A 22177-nucleotide genomic window follows, 5' to 3' on the forward strand; every position below is an offset into this window, starting at 1 on the left:
TTCACCATGAAATTTAATATCCTGATATGTGACTTTAGAAATCAAATGAACCGCAGAGAAGCTATATAAGTTGCATTTATTTGCAACTACGATGTTCATTCTGATTGAATACCATAGATATTTTTTTGTAATAATCTAGTACTATATTGCATTGTAGACCACGATGAGACCAGCATTGATTTTTTTTTATTAATCACTATTATTAAAAAAAATAATTTGCAGAAAAAATAATTTTATATTATTTATTGTCAAACTGTTTCATTAATATGCCAATATAAAATGTATCTACAATATCAAACTTAATTTACTCTCAGGTAGTTTCGACTTTATTAATAAATTATTTATATTTCAATTAAATTGTATTTAATTGTAACTGGCATATCGACGGTTCGATCAACATAATGCAATTGTTTGCATATTTAATACTAAAGTTTCGTTATGAACCTCCAATATTATATTATTTTTAATCAAAATTCATCGTTGAATTGAGTTAATAAACCAAGCCAATCATAATACACGGATGTTTAGGGAATTTCTACTCCACAACGAGAGTATCATGAATGAATGCGTTGCTATTTGATCCGTAATTGTTCGTAATTAAATGCATTACGATCAGACATTTTCCATCACTATATTCCTAATAAAGAGCCTCTGAAATGTACTCATATGCTCATATTAGGTGATGATGTTATAGAGTTATGGATGCAAATGAACAGTAGAGTACAAAAACGGCATTACTTGATTAAATTACAAATTCAAAATTATAATATACAGTTTTCACTCACAGATTCACATCCTGTTCGAATAAGACGAATTATGTAGGTACATAGCGCCGTAATAGAATCTTATGGAAAACTGAGTACACTTCCTGTTATATTTACTCCGTACTCTAAACTCTCACCGTCTAATTTCACAATTTGTAGAGACAGCTTTTAGAAGAATTGAAATGTCACTCGTGAAAATACGATCTCACGTTGAGATTCCATGCAAATTAATTTTGTCATATTGTTTTGTTATTGCTGACATTTTGGCTGTAACATTTGAACTTTCGTCTTCAATTATAATTTAGGTATGCACCAAAAATGCCCTAAATAAGTCGAACAGGCGGGAAAGGAAATCAATCTTCGGAAAATTTTATGTATCGAATAAAATTTTAAAAAGTTAAAGATTATAAGGAAGTTTAAAAAAAAAACTTTCCAGTCTTTTGAAAATTAAAAAAAAAGTTGAATAAGTTTTAACACTGCATTTTCCGCTAAAAGAAAATAAAAAACTTTATGTAAAAATGAACAAAGTTGCAAAATGCAAAAAATTGCCCAAAAAGCATAAAAGCTTTTTTTTACATTTATTCCTTACAATTTTTTTTTTCAATCTTCTGTCTCATTTAGTGGCTGAAAGTTTTCCAACTCAAAGGTACATAAAATAGCTTCACTATCCATGGAAAACTATTTCCAGGAGAAACCACACAATGCCAGCACTATCAACAGAAGTTTACCCACCTATTCAAAATGTGACTGTGCTATGTATATAGTACAATGTACGTACATTTAAGTATTTTTATGAAAGCCGAAAATGTAGATCCCATTACTCATTGTCTAAATGGTTTTGTAAGCTGTAAACTCCGGGGCACACGTGATAAATGTCACGTCTGGTACAATTTCGCCAAAATTGAGTGTGAATAAACAGGACAATTTTGCTTCTGAAGCGCAATAATCTGCATATTTCACTTTACATCCTCATCAACCTGTGTAACAAATTATCTCCGGGCGAGAAAGTTCGCATGTTAGGAATGTACGTTCGAATTGTTTACAAACAATTACTAGAACACGTGAACAGGATTCCAACATTAGTTGAATTAAAGTGTAACATTGGGCAGGATGTCGATGTTCTTCTTCCGTCTGCACAACCTCCGACGTGAGGAGGAGAATAAGAAGAAAAGGAAGGCAGCACAGCGCCAGAGACAGCGTCGTGGTGCAAAAGTTTTCCGTGGTGTTAACAACATGGATACACATCTCACGTTAGCACCGTCGCGCCTCTTCGAGAAAACACCAATGAATCCATCAGACAGTCTCGATGAAATTGCTCTACAAATACCCAGGTACTCATTTATAGTGTAAAAATTCTATATATCACGTTAATAGTATATAAAAGTTGTTGACTTTTAAAAATAAGAAATGTGTCTGTGGGCTATGTTTCTTTTTAGAATCAAACTGATGTTGATAGGGTTGCTATATATTTTTAAAAAGAATTAGAAGTGTTCACAATTAAAAAATTGTTAAATCTCTTACCCATTTAATTTTATTTCTTTAATAGAAATGGTATAACAGAAACTTAAATTAAACAAGCTCGTCGACAATCAAAAGTAAAATATTTCATGTACATTATGTCATGCAAATGTATGTACGCTATTATAATATTCGTGGAAAATTTCCAAAGAACTCAAATAACATATATTTCCAGTTAACAATAAATTAGAAGTGACTTAATTTGGCACAGCGGAAGGAATATCAATGCTTTAGCATTATAAAATCATAAGTTTATCTTTCACGTCATGTATGAAATTCACGTTCAAAATTATTACCTACACACATATTCCTTGAAATGTCGTGTTATGGAGATGTATTCTTAAACAAATACGAAACGACAAACTTGCATAATAATAGACATGAAAATGTCTGATCTCACACCTGAAATTCACATCACAATAGTTAATATTCTCGTGAGGTGAATTTCTTACACTATGGATAGCAAAGACAGATTTCTATTATTCTTTCCTTCCCTCTGCGTGGAATCAAAGTAAAAATCCTTACGGTGTTGTGAAATTTATGTAATAGGAAAGCTTTTGAAATGGAAATATAATGGAAATGTGCATAAAAAAATTTTCCTTATCTCTTTTACGTTGGGATTCTATAAAACACAGAGCTTTCGGATTCTTCATCCCAGAAAATTCAATAAAAAGCTCAAGTATTACGTGTAATCTGACATATCATCGTTGAAACAGATACACAGGAAGCTTTTGAATTGATTTTGTATCCAAAAAAAGAAAATTTTAATCATACAATAAATAAACACTAAAAGCATTAATAAATCATATTAACACGATTTAAATGTAGTTATGCACAATATCTCTCTTTAGATCAGCTTTTAGCAAATATTAAATTGAAGCAGGTAAATAAATTAAGAAGGTACGAACATGCTATTTGCAATACTATTATCACAAATATTTTAAGGAAAAGCTGTAGGAACTATCTTAAGTACTTGCTCTCTCTTTGATGGCCATTGTCATGCTTAACACATACATATACATATTTCCCAGGAATGTACATATTTAATTAATTCATAATTTATATTGACTGCCTTCATTTGTCGTACCTTTACCATTGAATTATTGATGACATTGACAAGAGTAGGGAAAGCTTCTCAGGAGTTGATTAATGACATCTAAGATGTTTCATCTTCCAACAATATTAGAGCACCTTTAGTAAAATTACAGTTTTATAAGTCAAGAGATGTGAAAATTTCATAGGTCTCAATTTATGTCAAAAATAGAGCTATAAATTCAAACATATTAACATAATAATATATAAACCCTTCCGCATCCACGTGAAGCATATAGAAACTTGAGAACATTTCTCATGTAAAATGTCTTCTTTCGCCTATTATTCGCGATTTTCATACATTTCTAACGTAAAATAACAATTAAACTCATAACAATTTGGAAAAAAAGAAAGTGTTTGGGTCCAGAAGACTATATAAGTCGAGGAAAAGCTTTGAAAAGTTTAATTTTCAAAAAATGAGTGAAAAAAAATATGATTTTCACAGTACTACTTCTCTGAAAAAAAAAATGCCTGAACGTTATTCCTAAGTTTCAATAATACTCTTTAATATTTGAATAGGTAACTTAAAGTGTTCTAAATTGTTCCCAATTTTAAAGACTTCCTACATATACCAAAATACATAACATAATTTCCATTTTACCAGTTATTTAATATTGTTTGAGAATTCAATTAAATGACCAAGGTGCATGAATTCTCTATTTATTCGTAATCAACAATGTAGTCTGATTGTTAGTAGAGAATGTGGAAGTATTTTAACTTTATGCGTAAATAAACATGGCAATTGGCGTGGGAAAATAATTTCATATCTGACGATTTAAAAACAAACTGGAAAATATTCATGATCACTATGAAACATACAAGTGGAAAATTCAACATGTCCCGTGATTGTCACAATTTTCCGGCTAAAAAATCCATAACGAATGTTTTATTAACCTGTCTCCATGTAGAATTTTCACTTCAACTAATTTCCATCTGTTCAAATGAAGTGGCAGTAATTTAATGCAAGCGAGGGAAAATGTTGTGCGCAAAGGGAAAACCGGTATACATGTGTTTTCCCGCCAATTTTCCTTAATGCTTATGCTCGAGTAGATGATGTATATATTGCAGCTTATGCTGTATTGAGAGTGCGCCACTGCGCTGGAATTTCCTTTTTGAGTTTTCCACATATATAACAGTTTTTATAACATTTCAGTTGCTCCTCAGCCGTGTTGCGGTTAAAACACACGCCGCGATGTAAACTGATGGCCAGTGTGTGCCCAATTTTCCACACTTTCTCAAACAATTCAGATGTACTCTAATACTCTTCTCTCGGTGTTCCCATCTATTCCTCGCAATTTATCAAGTTTAGTTCATCAAGAGACATTTGTGATGCTTTCAATTATTCGGTGAATTGGCGCGGCGTCTTGTGCAAAAAAAATATACATATATCTAGCATTAGTTTTCTTGTTATCTGTTCAGAAAAAAAAGACAAAGTGCTTTTAGTTGCCGGACGAATGGACACGAAAAATTAGTTATCATTATTTGGTATATATTTACATTTGTTTGCATTTGGTCTGTGGTGTTAAAGCAATATTTACTCAAATGGAAATGACAATAAAATTTCGTGGATAAAAGTGCTATTATATGGCAATCTATTAAAATCTATCTTAAGCGTTGTGTGTCGTCCTATCCCATCACTAACTTATATCCTTTTCCCATCTATACTGTGCGACCCCTTTATAGAAATGTCAGAGGTTTATGTATATGGAAGGAAAGTGGAGAGCTTTCACTATGAAAGTCATAAATGTGATTACCATGTTTTGTGTTTGATCTACTTTATTGGTTGTAAATAGAATGGAATTAATTTAGCGGGATGTATAGAAAAAAAATTGTCCATCTATGTATTCCTCCCCTTATCAGATATTCATAACTAATGTTTAAGGGGGTGGAGAATATAGTCTATGTAGCAAAATATATTCACAGCAAAAGTTTTGCCAAATCGAAATACTTCTTTTGAGCTTTTTTGTAGAATGTTGGGAATGAAAAAGAAGCAAATAATGTAGGATAAGAGGAGACATTTGTATACAAATGTGTTGCAAAAAAAATCCAGCATTGAATGCACAAAAATACCCCATTGCATTCTGAAAGCTCCACCGTAAAGTTTGTGTATTCATATAGATGATAAACTGCGGCTTTCGTGCGCAGAAGAATCACCTCAATTTTTCATCATTGACAAGAGATAAACGAGGAGCAAAAAATATTCAAGAAGGGCAAGATGATGTGGCTGTGAAGAAATATTCGTGGTATCTTTCCGTCCAAGACGTGTCATGATTCCCAGAGTATGTTGTATTGTCTCACGCAGAAACCCCGTATCATTTGCCATCAATCGTGAGTCATAAATAATAGACGAGTTGTGAAAAAATGCCACAAGATTCCTCAGAGTCGCCTCGTCGCCAAATTGACCGTGAATCTGATAGAGCTATACGATAAATTGAGTGATAAAACTAGTCAACCATTAATGCTGCTAATTTGTACAATTAAATTGTTCTTTCTATGTGGAATGCTTAATTTTTTTCTTCTTCTTCTGTGTAATACTTTTGATGTCTAGCGATATGGCGGGCGTAAAGAAAAATCTCTTACTTAGTAAGATGCTTAAGTTCATCTCAAAGATATAAATCAGTGCAAATACATAAGTAGCATATGAAAGAAAAGCAGGAAAAGTCGAGAATTTGCTTTTGCCTGGAAAATCCTATTTGCTAAGCAAAGTTAAGCAGAATACACATACAAGATTTGCCTTGAGTCTTCACTTTGGATCAAGTTAATTGCCATCTACTTCTTCTCTGTTTTATGCATAAAATATACGGATATGTAATATGTATGGATGATATGCAAAAAGAATATTAGGAATAGAACTTTTTTCTAATGGTCTAAAAAATTTTAATTTATTTGACCTTTAAAGCTACATATATAATGCAACGATACCTTTATAAAGAAAAAAGTTTGTAATGTAAATGTATACGTAATATTCTTAATATAAACTATGAAAATCTTCCTCTGACAGTTTTGTGAAAATGAATATAAGTGAAATAATTTTGCCCTTTCTGATAATATCAGTTCATTCATCTCCATTCCATTTTCTACCTGAAATTCCATTTTCTTTTAAATTCCACATAAAATATTCTTACAAAATGGAAAGTAGATAATAAATCCGATTTCCGTAGAAACAAGTGAATCATCAGATACCAAGAGATACGCTTTGTTGGAAATCTTGAGTAGAGTTGCCGGTGTTAAAAGATTATGGTGAGGTGTTGGTAAAATGATGAGGATTAAAGTGCATTGGATTGGGAGAAAAAAGTTGGTGTGGGTAAGCTCAGATGGTAGCTGTTCTGTGTGAAATGGCGGGAACAAGCCGCTATTCCTCTTACAATTGCCTAACGTCGTGGGATTCCTATGAAAATATTCCAAGGTAAAGCCCAGAGTATTACAAATCTCCTATATACCTTTTCTTCCACATCTTCGTGTGTTTTAAAATTGATTTGGGTGTCTCTTGAAGAATCCGCAAAACAAAATTTATACGATTCCGTAGAAGAAATAGCTTGGGTATGGCGGAAATTTATTTATTCCATTTCAATGCGAAAGAAAATTGTTGGTAAAGTACGGGGATGACTCTTTAAAAAGTATTCAGAAAGTAAGTCCACGTGTGCGTTCTTATAGAATTGAAAAAAATATTGTCGATGGAGAATATTTTTTGGTGTTCTTGTCATTTATTGGTGTTCTTGTCATTTAAGGTGATTGAAATGCACTAATTCCAATCTTATTTCTTCTTAAGCAGATTTTCAGATCCTTTTTACCATAGAAAAAATGTTCAAAAATTTATAAAACTTTCGTAGTTTATGGGAAATATCGTTCATAGATTTTGAAAAATGATTTTTGAGAAAAATATTTGTATTTTAGGAGATATTTTAGTGTACTATATTGCTTTGCTTTCAAATATTCTTACATAGATCTTTATGAAATTTTTAAAGAATTTTCTGCGAAAGATAGAATTGAGAAAATATTAGTTGATATCGAAAATTCTAAAATATTTTATTTCAATCTTAAAGCAATACATAAATCGTCGAACTTTTTTCAAAGAATTTTTTATAGAAATGCTGATAGAATATCAATTTTATACATAATTTTTATAGCAAAACAACATTAAATTTTAAAGCAACGTCTTCCGGATGATTTCTATTTTTTATTGTTGTAAATTTTATGGGAATACAATAAAAGATACATCTATATAAATATAGGGAAATATATAGCATATCTGAGGTTCCCCATCGACATTTTCTTTCCACTTCCCTTGTGTTCGACAATCAAAATTACCGCGAGTAACCTTCCAAGACTTTTCCATCTCAATCACTTTTGTCCTTCCACAATATTAAGCCAGGAATATGCTGCGTGTTAATCGGAGTTGTTAACTGATTTGATTAACTTTTTTTATGGAAATGACAAGGAAAATTATTTACGCTCTGATGATGAACTTCTATACTGAACATCAGAGCGTTTTCAGTCAAAATATTCCACACTGTTACTTCAAGCATGAATCAATTGATTATCCTACATAGCACTGTGGGAATATTGGGTGGTAAAACAAAAAGGCAATAAAATAACCCAAAGACTTATATATTTGAAATATTTCCAGCAATAAATTGATAAGCTCGTGCTTTATGTGTTTTTATGGGCAATTTCGATGTGTAAATGATTTCTTGTTTCACCCCATAGTTATATGATGACACAAAAATAATCATGAGATGAGTCCTTAAAAGGTATATACATGTATGCAGTAGGAATGGGAATGTGGTGGTGTTTCAAAGTTCAAAGACAGAGGAGCTTTTCAAGAAAATCTAATAGAGGAGATGATGGAGAGAAGTTTAATTTGGTGGAAATTGTATTTTCCTCTTCTATGGAAAGATGTCAATACATGGGGAAAATATTTTGCTATAAATTATGTACATAAACGTATACATGTGAAAGATTTTATAATCATTTTAAGTATAAGAGTTTGAGGATGAAATGCGAGTGTCTGGGGGGAAATTCCCATAGGAAATTGACTAATTTGACTTATCATCTCTTTTTTTTACAGAGTTCGTGTTGAATACTACGTCAATGAAAATACATTTAAGGAAAGACTGCAACTTTATTTTATTAAGAATCAGAGATCAAGTAAGTGAAACAGTAAAAGCATACCAAAAAGAAACCTCAAAATGATAGACTAGAACAATTAGATTTAAAAGAAAGAAGGGAAGAAAAATTCATAAAAAATATATGTTATTTTTTTTTAAATAAAACATTTTTTTCACAGTCAGGGTACATTTATAAAATGGCTTCTTCTCTGATCCTTTTACCTTAAAATTGAGTGAAGCCCCCCGTAAACTTCATTCATGATAAATTCGTTATAGCGTGAAAATTTATTATCTACGCATTGTCTGTAAAAAAAATATCCATTTGATTTCCCATGCGAATTGGCGAATTGTTGGAAAACCATTGTGGGAAATTCGCAAAAAAAAGTGTGAAAATGCTATACAATGGGTTGGGCTTTATTTGTTGTTCTAAAGATCACAAAACTCACCTCGGTTGGAGTTTACCAATGTCCACATGGTCTATACACATTTCCCACCCTTTACAAAACACAAATTAATTAATTAAACATACCTATATTTGGATGGAAAACATGGAATTGAGTAAAAAGTTTAACACATATTACATATCTATTGCTTAGCAAAAATAAACTCTTGGAATTACTATGCGGATTTACAATGAATGTTGTTTTATATTGTTTCATTTCAGGTCTACGTATTAGAATCGCAAATTTATTTTTTAAATTATTAACTTGTGTGCTGTATATAGTTCGAGTAATCGCCGACCTGGATCCCACATTTGCTACTTGGTAAGTAAAAGTTTCCGAGTAAACAAAAATTTTGTATTCTTAGGCTAATTTTAAGTAGTCTATCTTCGGCTGTGGTTAACCGATTTTTAAAAGTCTAACGGTTTTAAAAAGGTTTATATCTCACCTTTATAAAACCAATAAAGTTTTCAATCAAAATAGAAACATAATATTTTGCTTATAAATGTTATATTTAAAAAAATTACAATTTCTGCAAAAAATGTTAAAATTTCAGTGAAAAAAAATTTTTTTAAAACGTCTTATGAAGTTTATTGAAAAAGTTTATTTTGTCTTTCAAATTGTCGAATGACACAGCAATGATACTTATTCCAGAATATTATATTACATCTAAAAAAACTCACTATATAATAGGTAGAAGTCAACTCTTTTTCGTCCAATCATTCTATATTCAATGTAACACAGTAAGGGATTCATAATGATGGCATATCGGGGAAAATCAATTGTGCTTCCAACTGACATAATAGTAAAATTTTATTGATTAATTTACCTAATGTTACTCTCTGTATTTTTTTTGTTTAGTCACGGCTGCCCCGTAGAGAACAAGACGGAATTTCTTGAGTCGGCTGATCTCACGGAGGAGCAATTCCAGGAGAACCCCATTATAAATTGGGATGCAATCCTGTGGGTGAATCGACCAATTGAACTGTGGGCTGTGCAATTTGTTTTGGCGATTGTGTCTCTGACTGAGGCCTTGCTCCTAACATATCTGGGTTATAAGGTAAGTCAGGTGGATTCATTTAGTCGTGAGAATATTAGATAAACTACATCAAGGTCACAACTTTCTCCACGTAATTAATAATTAATGGGGTGTGTGTATAATTACGTGGATAGTATTTTTATCGATCAACACTTTTTTTTCATTCTTATACTTCATAATGTGATGTACCGATACAAAATAAGAGAATAGTGAGGTGGGATATATAGGAATATTAAACTTTGTTGATAAATTCAGGAGATAATACAAAAAAAACAAGGTCTGTCAATGTAGATTATCTTTTACAGATTAGAAGCATATTTTATTGCTTAATCTACAAAAAAATATTTTTAAAAAATTGTAGAAATTTTGAATCATTTGTGATTTTGACAGGAAAATTGAGGAGTATTTTTTAAATTCCCTATTAAAAAAAATATAATATTGCTCTCCTGAATACCTAGAATTATTCAATAGTATCCAAAATAGCTTAAATCTTTTCTATTAATAAAAAAAAGAAATTAAAAGTTAGTTAATGGTACCCAAAATTCGACGTGATGCACTAAAGTTAAGTACCTACCTACGAATTTCCTAATAATAATATATAGAAAAATTGTCCTCGTTCTTTGGTATCCTCATCAACTTTCTAAGATTCAATGGAGCTTCACTTGATGCATGAAGTGATGATATTAATTTTATTAAACTGCCATTAGAGCAGCTATCGAGAGAAAATTGACAACTTTTACCAAGACTTTTACTTGTTGTGCGATAGTAGTGTACGTATATTTATATATTAAGTACTCTTGAACAGAAGTAGCCAATTATGTGTCATTTATAGGGTAAGCTAATCAAACTGTACTCATTTTCTTTCCACATTGCAATAAGAGTTTTATGAAATTATTTTTTTTTAAATCAGTCTTTAAAACATATTTTGAGATGCTGAGAAGCTTGACAATGACAAGAGCTATGTATGTTAAAAAAATTAACTTCTACAGGATCTGCAGGATTTGTTTGCAATGGTTGTTCTTACAATAATTCGATACCTTGAAGAAGATGCTAAAAATTATCGAAATATCAGCAGAAAAAAAATAAATTAAGATAAAAGAACCATTTTCAATTGCCTCACCCTATACAAGATATTCTAGGAGTTCGAGGGACAATTTTACCTTATTTTCTCTGAGGAAAACATCCTCAAGTATATACCAAAACATTCAAAGTCAATTAAGGAGATAATCTTAGGACATAGGTAATATTGTAGTTGTAGCTGTCTCACCATTTTCACCTTCCGGTAAAAGTCCGTCACTATACACAAAACTTTTCCTCCGCTATAAATAAGAGTCATTTATCAAGTAAATACAAAATGCTAATGAGCATCAACATTGTGAATTTCCTGTGAGGATTGCCGTCGAGGTAAAAGGAAATCTCTTGTGTGACGTCTATGAGCCTCAACAATTCCATCAATTAAATACAGAGCAAAAAGAATGCAGCGAAAGGACTCTATATTTGTAACTATTTTCTCTTTTTTCCAGGGAAATATATGGCAGCAAATACTATCGTTTCACTTCATCCTCGAATTGGTCACGACAATTCCATTTGCACTCACGGTAAGAGTAATATATATTTCTACACCCTCTCTAGAGAGTGAACTTGAAAATGTTTAATATTTTATTGAGTAATTCGTGTGAGTAGAAATGTGGGGGTTAATTTTGGGGTAGGCACTATCAACACGTGATAAATTGGGTCATCACCAAAAGCAGTCCAATGACACGTGCGTCGTTTCCTTTTTGCAAATAAATGAGGAGGTTAAAGGGGCCTCAGTGTGACCCCTACTTGAGCATTTCACCTTCGCACTTTTGCCATCACTGAATTTTATGTGATGCTTTATTTCACCTTACAAAGATCCAATTTAACTACATAGACCATTGTGCCGCGGGGAAGCATAAAAGGTGGAATTTGTGTGAATAGAGCTTTTCTGTATATAATCTGATGGTGCGAAAATTGATTTGAAAAAAAAGGACCGTTGAAGTTCTATTTAAACACACGTCGATCTACCTTTTTGTGCCACAATTTCATTATAAATGTGTAGGTATAGAAACATTTAAAAACTTTTCACTAATATTAAAGGGGTTAAAAGTTTTTTCGAGCAATTATAATTGATTATATTCTCACACATTACTAAAACTTTGCAAATTTAATTTAAAAATTTACTCGGGTAGCTGGAATGTATAGAGTCAGCTTTAATTGGGAAAAATTAAGTTTGTAAACCCATCAGAAGTATTTGAGCTTTCACTTTAATTCTTAAGCGAAAATATTTGAGAAAACGAAGAAAAGTCATATAAAGCAGCTCCCTGCAGAAATCCCCAACAATTTTCCTCCCAAAGGACTTGATGTGTATGTACGTTTGTTGAATCAGTGCGAAAACTTCATTTTCTTTCAACATTTTTTTTCTCGCAACACTGATGCAATTGCCGGGACAGATTTTGTGGCCCCCAATGCGAAATCTCTTCATTCCTGTATTCCTCAATTGTTGGCTGGCGAAGAGATCCCTCGAGAATATGTTTGTAAGTATAAAAGCTGTATAATGATGAAACTACTGTATGTTTCCACAGTTCTTTTATTCAATGCTATTTTTATTGCTTATTGTTACTACTCACAGAACGATCTTCATCGAGCTATGCAAAAGTCACAATCGGCACTCTCGCAACAATTGACAATACTCAGTGCGACACTTTTGTGTCTCGTCTTCACCAGGTGAGGATTTTATCCCTTTTTATAAAATTTTTATAAAGAATATTTTTTTAATTTCATGAAAATTATAAAAATACTTAACACACAATATTAAATTTATCCTTTTACTTACAGTGTTTGCGGAATTCAGCACTTCCAACGCGCCGGCCATCGGCATTTAAATCTCTTTCAGAGCACATACTACGTAGTGGTAACATTTTCTACCGTGGGATATGGTGACTTTGTGCCCGACATTTGGCCGTCACAGCTTTACATGGTGATAATGATATGCGTAGCACTTATCGTACTACCGACTCAGGTAATTCGTGATATACTATCTCTGAGTTGCCAGTTCAAAGCGTTCTAATGCAGCTCTCTCAATTACGTACTCTCAAGTTCGAGCAACTGGCATTCACGTGGATGGAACGCCAAAAGCTGGGTGGTAGCTACTCATCACATAGAGCACAGAGTGAGAAGCATGTTGTTGTGTGTTCTACCACCCTCCATGCCGACACCATCATGGATTTTCTCAACGAATTCTATGCCCATCCACTTCTGCAGGACTACTACGTGGTCCTACTTAGTCCCATGGAGCTAGATACCACAATGCGAATGATCCTACAGGTGCCAATTTGGGCGCAACGAGTGATCTATATTCAGGGATCGTGCCTCAAGGATGGCGATCTGGCACGAGCACGTATGAATGAAGCTGAGGCGTGCTTCATTCTTGCGGCACGAAATTACGCTGACAAAACAGCTGCCGATGAACATACCATCCTACGGTCGTGGGCTGTGAAGGACTTCGCTCCGAGTGTACCGCAATATGTTCAAATCTTTCGACCTGAACACAAATTACACGTGAAATTTGCAGAACACGTGGTTTGTGAGGATGAATTCAAATACGCTTTACTCGCCAACAATTGCACCTGCCCTGGAGCCAGCACCCTCGTCACGCTTCTGCTGCACACCTCCCGCGGACAGTAAGTTACTTTTATTTTCTCACTTTCCGCACATTTCTTTCTAAATTACATTGTGCTTTGATTTATGATTCGGATGGAGACGCCTGGTGTTTGTTATTAAATTCTTTGTTTTTCTTCGGAAAATTTAAGAGGTTTTCCTTACGTACATAATATGTTTTGTGAAAATTACTAAAATAGAACAATATAACTAAACATAAATATAAATTTTAGTTAAGTAAATCGCACCTTGAATGAATAAAATTCCACATGAAGACGGATAAAAAATTACTTTGCAGAATTAATTAAACAAAGAATTAAATCAATTATGATTGAATTAAAATTGAAATCGTGTATATAATAAAATTCATCTTCATCCTTTTTGTTGATAATATTGGTTAAATATTTTATTTGAATTTGCCATTAAAATTTTTCAAATGCCAATTTCTTTTATGAGGATATTTTCACAATTTTAGAATGTTTATGAGAAGATATTTATTGACTACAAAAATGTAAAATGTTTATTCAATGCAATAGAAGTGTTATCATTTATGACAACCTTATCGGATGATGCGGAAATTATTTTCATGCTGCAGTTTGTGGAAAAAAAAGAGTTTCCTTTTGTAAATTCAACTTGTCGTGTGAAATAGTGTTAGTTGCAGCAACTACTTGATATGTTGATTTTTGCATTATAACGAGGTTCAATGTTTGAAGAGGGATTACGATGAATGGAAAATGTCACAAAGTTTCAGGTGACTTTTTTTTCTCTCGCTTTTCGCAGACGAAAAGTGGAAAATGTTGTGCACAAGTGGTTGGTGAAAAGCGTGCAAATGATTGGGGATGTCTGGGCGAATTGTTCGCCGATGAGATAATGAGATAGTCTAATGGGGTGGTGCGTGTGTCTACCTTTTCAGGGAGGGTCAGCAGAGTCCCGAGGAGTGGCACCGACTGTATGGCAAGTGCTCGGGCAATGAGATCTATCATATTGTGTTGGGTGATAGTAGATTTTTTGGTGAGTACGAGGGCAAGAGTTTCACCTATGCGAGTTTTCACTCGCACAGGAAGTACGGTGTGGCACTGGTGGGTGTCCGACCGGCGGAATTGCCGGAATTCTACGAAGACACCATCCTCCTTAACCCTGGGCCACGCCACATCATGAAGAAGGATGACACCTGCTACTACATGAGTATCACCAAGGAGGAAAATTCTGCCTTTGTTGTCAATCAAAATCAGAACAGTGGCTTAGAACCTGCGAAAGAGGGTGAGTAACCAATTTGCTATATATCTTTATATGTATACCACACTTCCTTGCAATATTTATGCTGTAATACATAATATATACGTAAAAGTTTATAGGGAACAAAGCTAGTATGGAAAATAATTTTAGAGTCTATATACTCTCTTTATGTCTCTTCTAACCGCTTCTATTGCCGTAACAAATATCTATATATTCACAATCTCTTTCAATGTTCCTGTCAATAGACAAATATTCCATAAAATCATGGCATTTCTCAATCTTACACACAAAATCCAAAATTATGTGTTAATTTTTTGTGTGATTAATTTGTCAGTGTTTTAATTTTGCCTCGAACTTCCTCATTGTATTAGCTTATCAGCAGGAATGGGTTAAACAATATTATTTCTTTGCTAATTAACGTTGCCCTAAAGTTTAATTTTCCAATAATTGGGATTTTATTAAAAGAAAATAAATCGAGTAAATTTGTTTTTATTTATCCCTCAAAAGGTTTAATTGTATTTTTTGTGTATTTATTGTGATAACCCTTTTAGTAAAATGCTAATTTAACACACACAAAAAATATTATTAATTGAATTTTCTTTGGTAATTTTCACAAATTCAACATACAGTAACATCTATCAACAATAATACTTCTGTGAACCCACAAATGGCCCCAGTGCCGTCTGTTTGTGTCCGTGTGCCCCACAGTCCAAGTTTAAGTTTAGACTCCGGTGCTGGTTCCCCGGTGAAAAAACTGGACATTGATGCCTCAGCACTGGCCGTGCGTGAGTGTGCCACCCGATTGCATGCAAAAGATCCACCATGCGATGCATTGTCTTGACAAATACTATATAATGTTTATTTTATTTCTCACCCGGTTCTGCTGTTTTTTTACATCCTCAATCAAATTTTCACATTTGATTGTGAATAAACCCTTAGATAATTAATGCCCCTTCCCCTTAGAAGTTGATTAATTTTCTTTTACCTTTCGCCATAAAGCAGTTAAGTTACAATATTCTCAGCATTTTTCATGCATTTTCCTCTTAATTATGTAGCTACAACGTTTTTAACCATGATCTGGTAAAGCAAAAAAAAATATTGATAAAAATTGTGTGCTTCTCATTAGGAGTAACTTACCGAAGAATTTCAATTTATTTTACATTTTATTAATCTTTCTCAATTTCAAGAGAAAGAATTATATCAGGAAATTTGAGAGAGAAATAATTATTTTAGCTCCAGAAAAATAAACCCACTAAATCACTCGTTTAGCATACAAAATAAATTAAAATTCCCCCCTCATCAGAAGATACTTTTGCAACCATATTAAAATGATGTACTCAGATGTCCTTAAAAGATTCATTTCTTTTGTGCCCCATCTGAGGTCTCTTTTTTGCTTTGATCTGAACAATAATTATTCTTTGATATTGCTGCTTTGTTGTCTCTTATCTTTGATTAAAATGACAATTTTGTGTGTACGCACAGGGGAAGAATTTATATTAAAGTGCCTCTTCTGGCGCTTTACAATTAATATAATGTTATTAAAAGCTGGATTTTCTATGTATATTTATTTAGTATTATATACATTATATACATAAGGCTTTTTCGCGATATTCTGAATCAAATAAAAAAATGTTCTTATTGCGAAAGAAATAAAAAAAATGAAATGGTTGTGAAAGTCATTTAGGTTTGTTTCACATTCAAAATGAAAATGCAAAGAACTCCATAAAATTGAATGACAATGGGTTGACATTAAATTGAGAAGATATTTTTTGTACTCCATTCTCAATTTACTTCATTTGAATAACGCTGCATAACTTGATGTACTTTTCCTGAGAAAAACAGGAATGGGAGGAGGGTGGAAAAGTAGTAAATGTCGGGAAAATTTATGGCTGAGTGCACACTGAAATGTAGATATGGTTCCAGTATAATGTCACAGCGAATGTCTCTGCTTTTTCGAGCTTTCAATTAAGAATGCTAAAAACCTTCCCCATATATGCATGTGGTTTTACTTCTCTAAACACACTTTTCTTATCCTATTTACACACCCCATTATATGTAGGGTATGTATGGTGTACCCTTCCTTGAAACATTACAAATCAAAATTGTTCCTGATCACACAGTATATTTCCAATCCAGATTCACAACCAAAAGAGATTGATGGACACAACCCCCTATACGTACAATACAAAAGGTTCCTCCTATTACCCCTGTAGCATGAGCACCGCGAAAGCTTTTGAACTAAAACAACAAAGGAAATTGAATCGCATTACAGAGAAAAGCTTTGACAACAATAAAGTGCTACATAGTGAAAACACTGAACACATTAAAAGCAATTAACACCTCTTTAATATTAAATATCCCTCAAAGTGCCACCACGTGATTGTAGTAATATAATAGAATAGTTTTTAACGGTGAATTAAAATGCAATAAATGATGGAAAAAGTCATTAATAGAAAACAATGAGGTGGAAATGACAATTTGCCTTATTCACATGCTTTTCAGCTGCTATTATTTTAGATTTTTTTTTTATTTTGCTGAAAAATTCAATTCAATTTCAAGAGAGAGCTTTCAATATAATTTCTCACTCCATTCATCCCATATTCATGTTCCAGGAAAAATCGTTCAATTTATTATCGCGTGGCACACTGTTAGCTCCCTTTATTCACTTATCCACATTTTTTTTATAAATTAATGTCAAATTAAATTGTTTTTCCTTCTTTTATCATATGACGTTATTTCTAAAAATATATATAGATTACGTAGAAAAATGAGATTGATTACCCATTTTATTAAATTTTCAACAGAAACATTGTGCTGAAATTTCAATTGATACAAAATTTATAAAACTTTTGTGATCGAATCAATCGAATAAAATGTTTTTTTTATAATAGTAAAATATTTCAATTTCCATTGGGGATACAGTTTCATTTATTCGCCCCAACCATTCCGGCATCTATTTTAAAGTGTTTTGTAACTCATGTGTACTACTTATGTGTACAAGTTGAAAGCTTTCTGCGTTTTCTAAGAGTCATAAAAACTGGATATATGTGCACTTGTCTAAACTTCTTATGTACTTACTTGACTTACTTTAAGAAAATGTTTTCTTTGGTTAACCACAAGCAAACATCGCAATATACCTTTCACCGCTGAGTTTAAAACATATTTAACAATTTCAAAGAGTCTTTGAGAAGAACAAATTGAATACATTGTATTTCTTTAGTGAAAACATGAGAAAAGATTTTCCTCATTCCTCTGCGTTGCAGAATTTAGTGCAAATTCTATTTTACAATATTGTTGACATTTTATTAACAAATTCAGATAAATTTTGAATTCAGCATTTAAATGAACTCTAAAATAATTTAAAAAATCTCATTTGTAAGAAAAAAATACGTGACTTGTCATTAAACTTGTATTCAAAAGCTCTTTAGTTTACAACCTTATTTTAGCAATATTACTTCAGCAATTCTTAGCTATAGATAGCTATCTTAATAGATTTAAGAAAAATCTGCAGAACCTCTTTTTTGTAGTAAATAATTTTACCTCATATTTTTACTATTGAATTTCAAAATTTCCTTTGAAACAAACACTTCTTGGCTTTTGCATAAATAATGGCATAAATTTAAATGTTTTCTCTTTTTCTCTATCTCTCTATCGGCATACATCGAAAAAATTTACCCTATTGTAAAAACACTTAAATTTGTTTGTTTGGTTAATTGGCATTCTTCAGTGTGATGTTTTGAAATTTAAAAAAAATCAATCAAGCCTAAGTGTTATGAACTTAACTTGTTTTAACATAAACTCTTATGCTAAGGGATGGTTCAATAATTATGGAAACTTTCCAAAACTCTAATGAACAAGTTTTGATTTAATTTTGAAAAAAAAATTTGTTTCTGGAAAAATAATTTTTATCCTTACAATTAGCATTTAATTTTTAATATATTGAGCAATTTGAGTATTTTGACCTATTTTTTATATCATAAAAGTTAAGTTCATAACACTAGGGCTTCTCAAAAAATTAAATAAACAAACAGAAAAGCATTCAATTTTTACCTCAAAAATTTTCTTATCCTCTTTACCTTTTACATTATTATAAAAAATATTTAATTTTGATTAATTCTGATTCTAATAATTTTTTTTCTTAAATTTTTCTTTCAATCTTCTTGGGAATAATTTTCGTGGCAAATGCAGCTATTGCCAGTACGGATAATAATCCGCATTCAGCAATCTCAATATCAGAATCTAAAATTAATCTCAAGGAAGCAGCAACCCCATCATCAGCTACCACGACAATGCTGGGACAATCTTCGGCAGTTACCACGACAACTGGGAATCACCTAGAATTGCCACAGCACAGCAATCCCAATTTATTGAGTCCAGATGTGCTAAATCAACGAAGAGGTTTGTACTATGTACCTTAATAGCTGAATGCAGAATGGTGTGATTCATAGGAATTAGAATAAATTGCTGCTAGAGTAAAGGAGCTTTTGAAATAGAGAAACTAAACCAATCTGTACCACTTCATTTTTGCCGTTGGACGTTATTATAAATATCAATGGGTGTGTCTTTCTAGGGAGTCGACGACCATCAATTCTTCCTGTGCCTGACATGTTCACGTCCTCTTCCTTCAGCATAAGCGGCAATGAAGACGGAGATGAAGCGGAAAGTGAAGACGAACTGGACGACGATGTTCCCTGGAGATCGCCATCCGAGAAGATAGCGTGAGTTGCTCTTTTCTCTCATACTCCTTACCCATTTTATCCACTTTTCCATTATCTCTCTCGTATGTCTTTTCAACATCAATTATCATTTCTGTCTCTTGTCCAAATATAGAGTGAAAAGTGACTTTTGATGCAATGTTTTATCTCTCCTTTTGTACATTTTATTTGTTTTATTTCTTTGATTTTCTTTTCTCAATTTTCACACTCCCCTTCTTTAGGAGAGCGTCGCCTCATTTTCTCTCTTTCTTCTTAAACACACTATTTAGATAATTTCCTTATCAATTTTCTCTTTTACCAAATATTGTTCTATTCGATTGTTTTTCTTTTCCTAATTTTCTATCACAATTTGCTCAACTTTCCTCCAAACATGATAATGTTTTCTTTTTCTCCTCCTTTTTGCAAGTTTCACCACCACGCTCCTCTTGACCCTCCCCCTTAGCTGTATGTGTAACGAAAATTCCATCAGAGACTTTCATTTCCACTCCCACGAAAACTTTGTCTGACCTGAATTTCCACGAAGAGCTGTGAAGCACCTGTATCATTTTTTATTCATCACTTTCTCACACACACGAATTCATTTCAAGTGCTTGTGATTTTTGCACCAAAAAAGGAAACTTTATTTTTTCTGTAAATACTCCTACCCTCTCATATATAGGTACCTAGTTTAAAACATACCCCCAACCCCCCAATTGGTTTTCTCTCTCATTTAAACTTCTTCCCCGCGTTAAGATTGTGTGTCTAGCTTTCCTCACAGTGATATAGTTTCTTTTATCTGCACACTCGTATAGCCTTTAAAAAAAACCAAAAATCCTTTTTCTTTTGTAGAGAGTAAAATAAATTCATGACAAATTCCGAGGTATTAATTGAATTAAATTATATATGAAAAGTGGAGCCAAAATCAGTAATTGGGTGTTTATTCAAAAATCATGTTGATTCATTACAAGAGCTTCTGACGAGTCAAAGAGCACGTCAACGGCATTGCCCCATGAAAGGCAGAGTATTTTCTCTAATTTGCATAAAAGGTGAATAAATAAGTTTAATTATGGGATAACGGAGGGGAGTATTTGCTTTACCAAAGAAGAATGTTTACTCTGGAGTGAGCATTAGAGTTGTGTCCTCCAATGAATATTACTTTAAGAAAGAAAAATTACCTCCTTTTGACAAATTAACTTTTAAGACTCTTAAAAAAATAATGTTTGAGTTAAATTTTCTGCCTCAACATTATTCTTTACATAAATCATACCTGTATAATTATTGCGAAAAGGATAACAAGGATATCAATGTACGACAAAGGTTTAAGCTGATTTGACTTTAAATTATGAATCCGTAAATATTTATGCTTCATAAAGTACTACATAACATTTTTTTACAATATTATATATTATATTTGAATAAAGTTCAATGGACGGTTCCAAGGAACATAAAAATTTTGGTCATTGAAAAAAATTGTTTGATGAATTTTAATTCGATAACCGCTGACAAGGGACTCGGTGATTTATGTATTAATTATTGTTTATTGGAAAAATGGCATAAATGAATATTTTAGTAAATTAATTACACATCATTCAATTTATTAAATAATAGTTAATTAATTTTAAAAGCCCACCACACTTTTTAACATTTTTTAACATATCAAAAGTAGATTAACGCAATGAATTTTATTGGACCCGTATTTTGAGAGAGAATTTAACATTAAAAAAAATTAATTTTTACATAAAAATTTTGAGAGATTACACACGTTACTGCAGACTTTATTCCCTCCCAAGAAATACAATATTCCAATCGTAATTTAGCAAGAAAGGATGTCAGTATAATCTGTCTCTGGCAAAGGCATTGCAATAGAAATCATTTTGGTGTGTTATGTTTAATCCACACTCATGCCACATTTTTTCTTGTTTTCATATTTTTTGACATTGTGCATAAAACCCTTTTCCCTCGCTAAAGAATCACATGATAACAACAACAAAAATAGTTAGAATTTTTGAGGTTTAATATCATGAAGGATATTTTCATGTGAATGTTTTCGTGTGAATCTGTGTCTCTCTCCCGCCCTTAAATTCTAGCTACGGAAGTGACGATCTTCTGTCCCAGTTACAATCTTTGTCACTCGTTTTGAGCTCGCCTGATGAATCGAACCATAATAGTAGTTCAACAACCGATAGCAATGAATCGATTCATACATCTCCTGCATGGCATGTCGACTATTCCCGGTAAGTGTAGTGCACACCAATTTCTGTTGAGCAGAGGCAATCACTTTTGGTGTCTCTATCTCTGGCTTCCTGGTCACTTTTTAGCGACTGTAATCCTCGAAATTGGCGTGAGATCAATTTATCTCTTCACACTCTCACCTATATATGACTTTGAAAGCAATCTCCTGAGATTTTCCTCCCCTTAAATTCCTGAAGCTTTTGATTTCAAATTGTTACAAATGGACAAAGACTTTGCTTTGGAAATGTTTAACACACCCTAGAAATAAAATCTATATAAAAAAATACCCCCGGAAAATGCTTTAAAAGTATATACATAACACAGCTTTGATAAATTGACTAGACTATGAAAGTTCCATAAATTTAAGTTTTCCACC

The 22177-nt window shown here is 32.5% G+C and overlaps 1 protein-coding gene across 31 annotated transcripts in view; it reads left to right on the top strand.

Annotated features, from left to right (window-relative positions):
- The window catches only part of LOC129792558 (potassium channel subfamily T member 2), a 65897-nt gene that overhangs the window by 31155 nt on the left and 12565 nt on the right, over positions 1-22177 (top strand). For 17 of the 31 annotated variants that reach the window (XR_008750817.1, XM_055831705.1, XM_055831713.1 and 14 more), the window contains exons 2-13: positions 8443-8522; positions 9147-9246; positions 9784-9982; positions 11485-11559; positions 12433-12516; positions 12612-12706; positions 12818-13001; positions 13055-13662; positions 14553-14899; positions 19064-19273; positions 19446-19593; positions 21657-21803. Coding sequence is in view for 30 of the 31 variants with exons in the window: in XM_055831705.1 (XP_055687680.1) it covers positions 8443-8522; positions 9147-9246; positions 9784-9982; positions 11485-11559; positions 12433-12516; positions 12612-12706; positions 12818-13001; positions 13055-13662; positions 14553-14899; positions 19064-19273; positions 19446-19593; positions 21657-21803 (2277 nt within the window). In the remaining variant the exon portion in view is untranslated. Of the gene's footprint in view, positions 1-1873; positions 2096-6540; positions 6781-8442; positions 8523-9146; positions 9247-9783; positions 9983-11484; positions 11560-12432; positions 12517-12611; positions 12707-12817; positions 13002-13054; positions 13663-14552; positions 14900-19063; positions 19274-19445; positions 19594-21656; positions 21804-22177 lie in introns of those variants that run through there. The other 14 variants (XM_055831707.1, XM_055831721.1, XM_055831720.1 and 11 more) reach the window with 6 other exon arrangements.

Source organism: Lutzomyia longipalpis, chromosome 3 (assembly GCF_024334085.1).
Source record: "Lutzomyia longipalpis isolate SR_M1_2022 chromosome 3, ASM2433408v1".
Classification (NCBI taxonomy): Eukaryota; Metazoa; Arthropoda; class Insecta; order Diptera; family Psychodidae; genus Lutzomyia; species Lutzomyia longipalpis.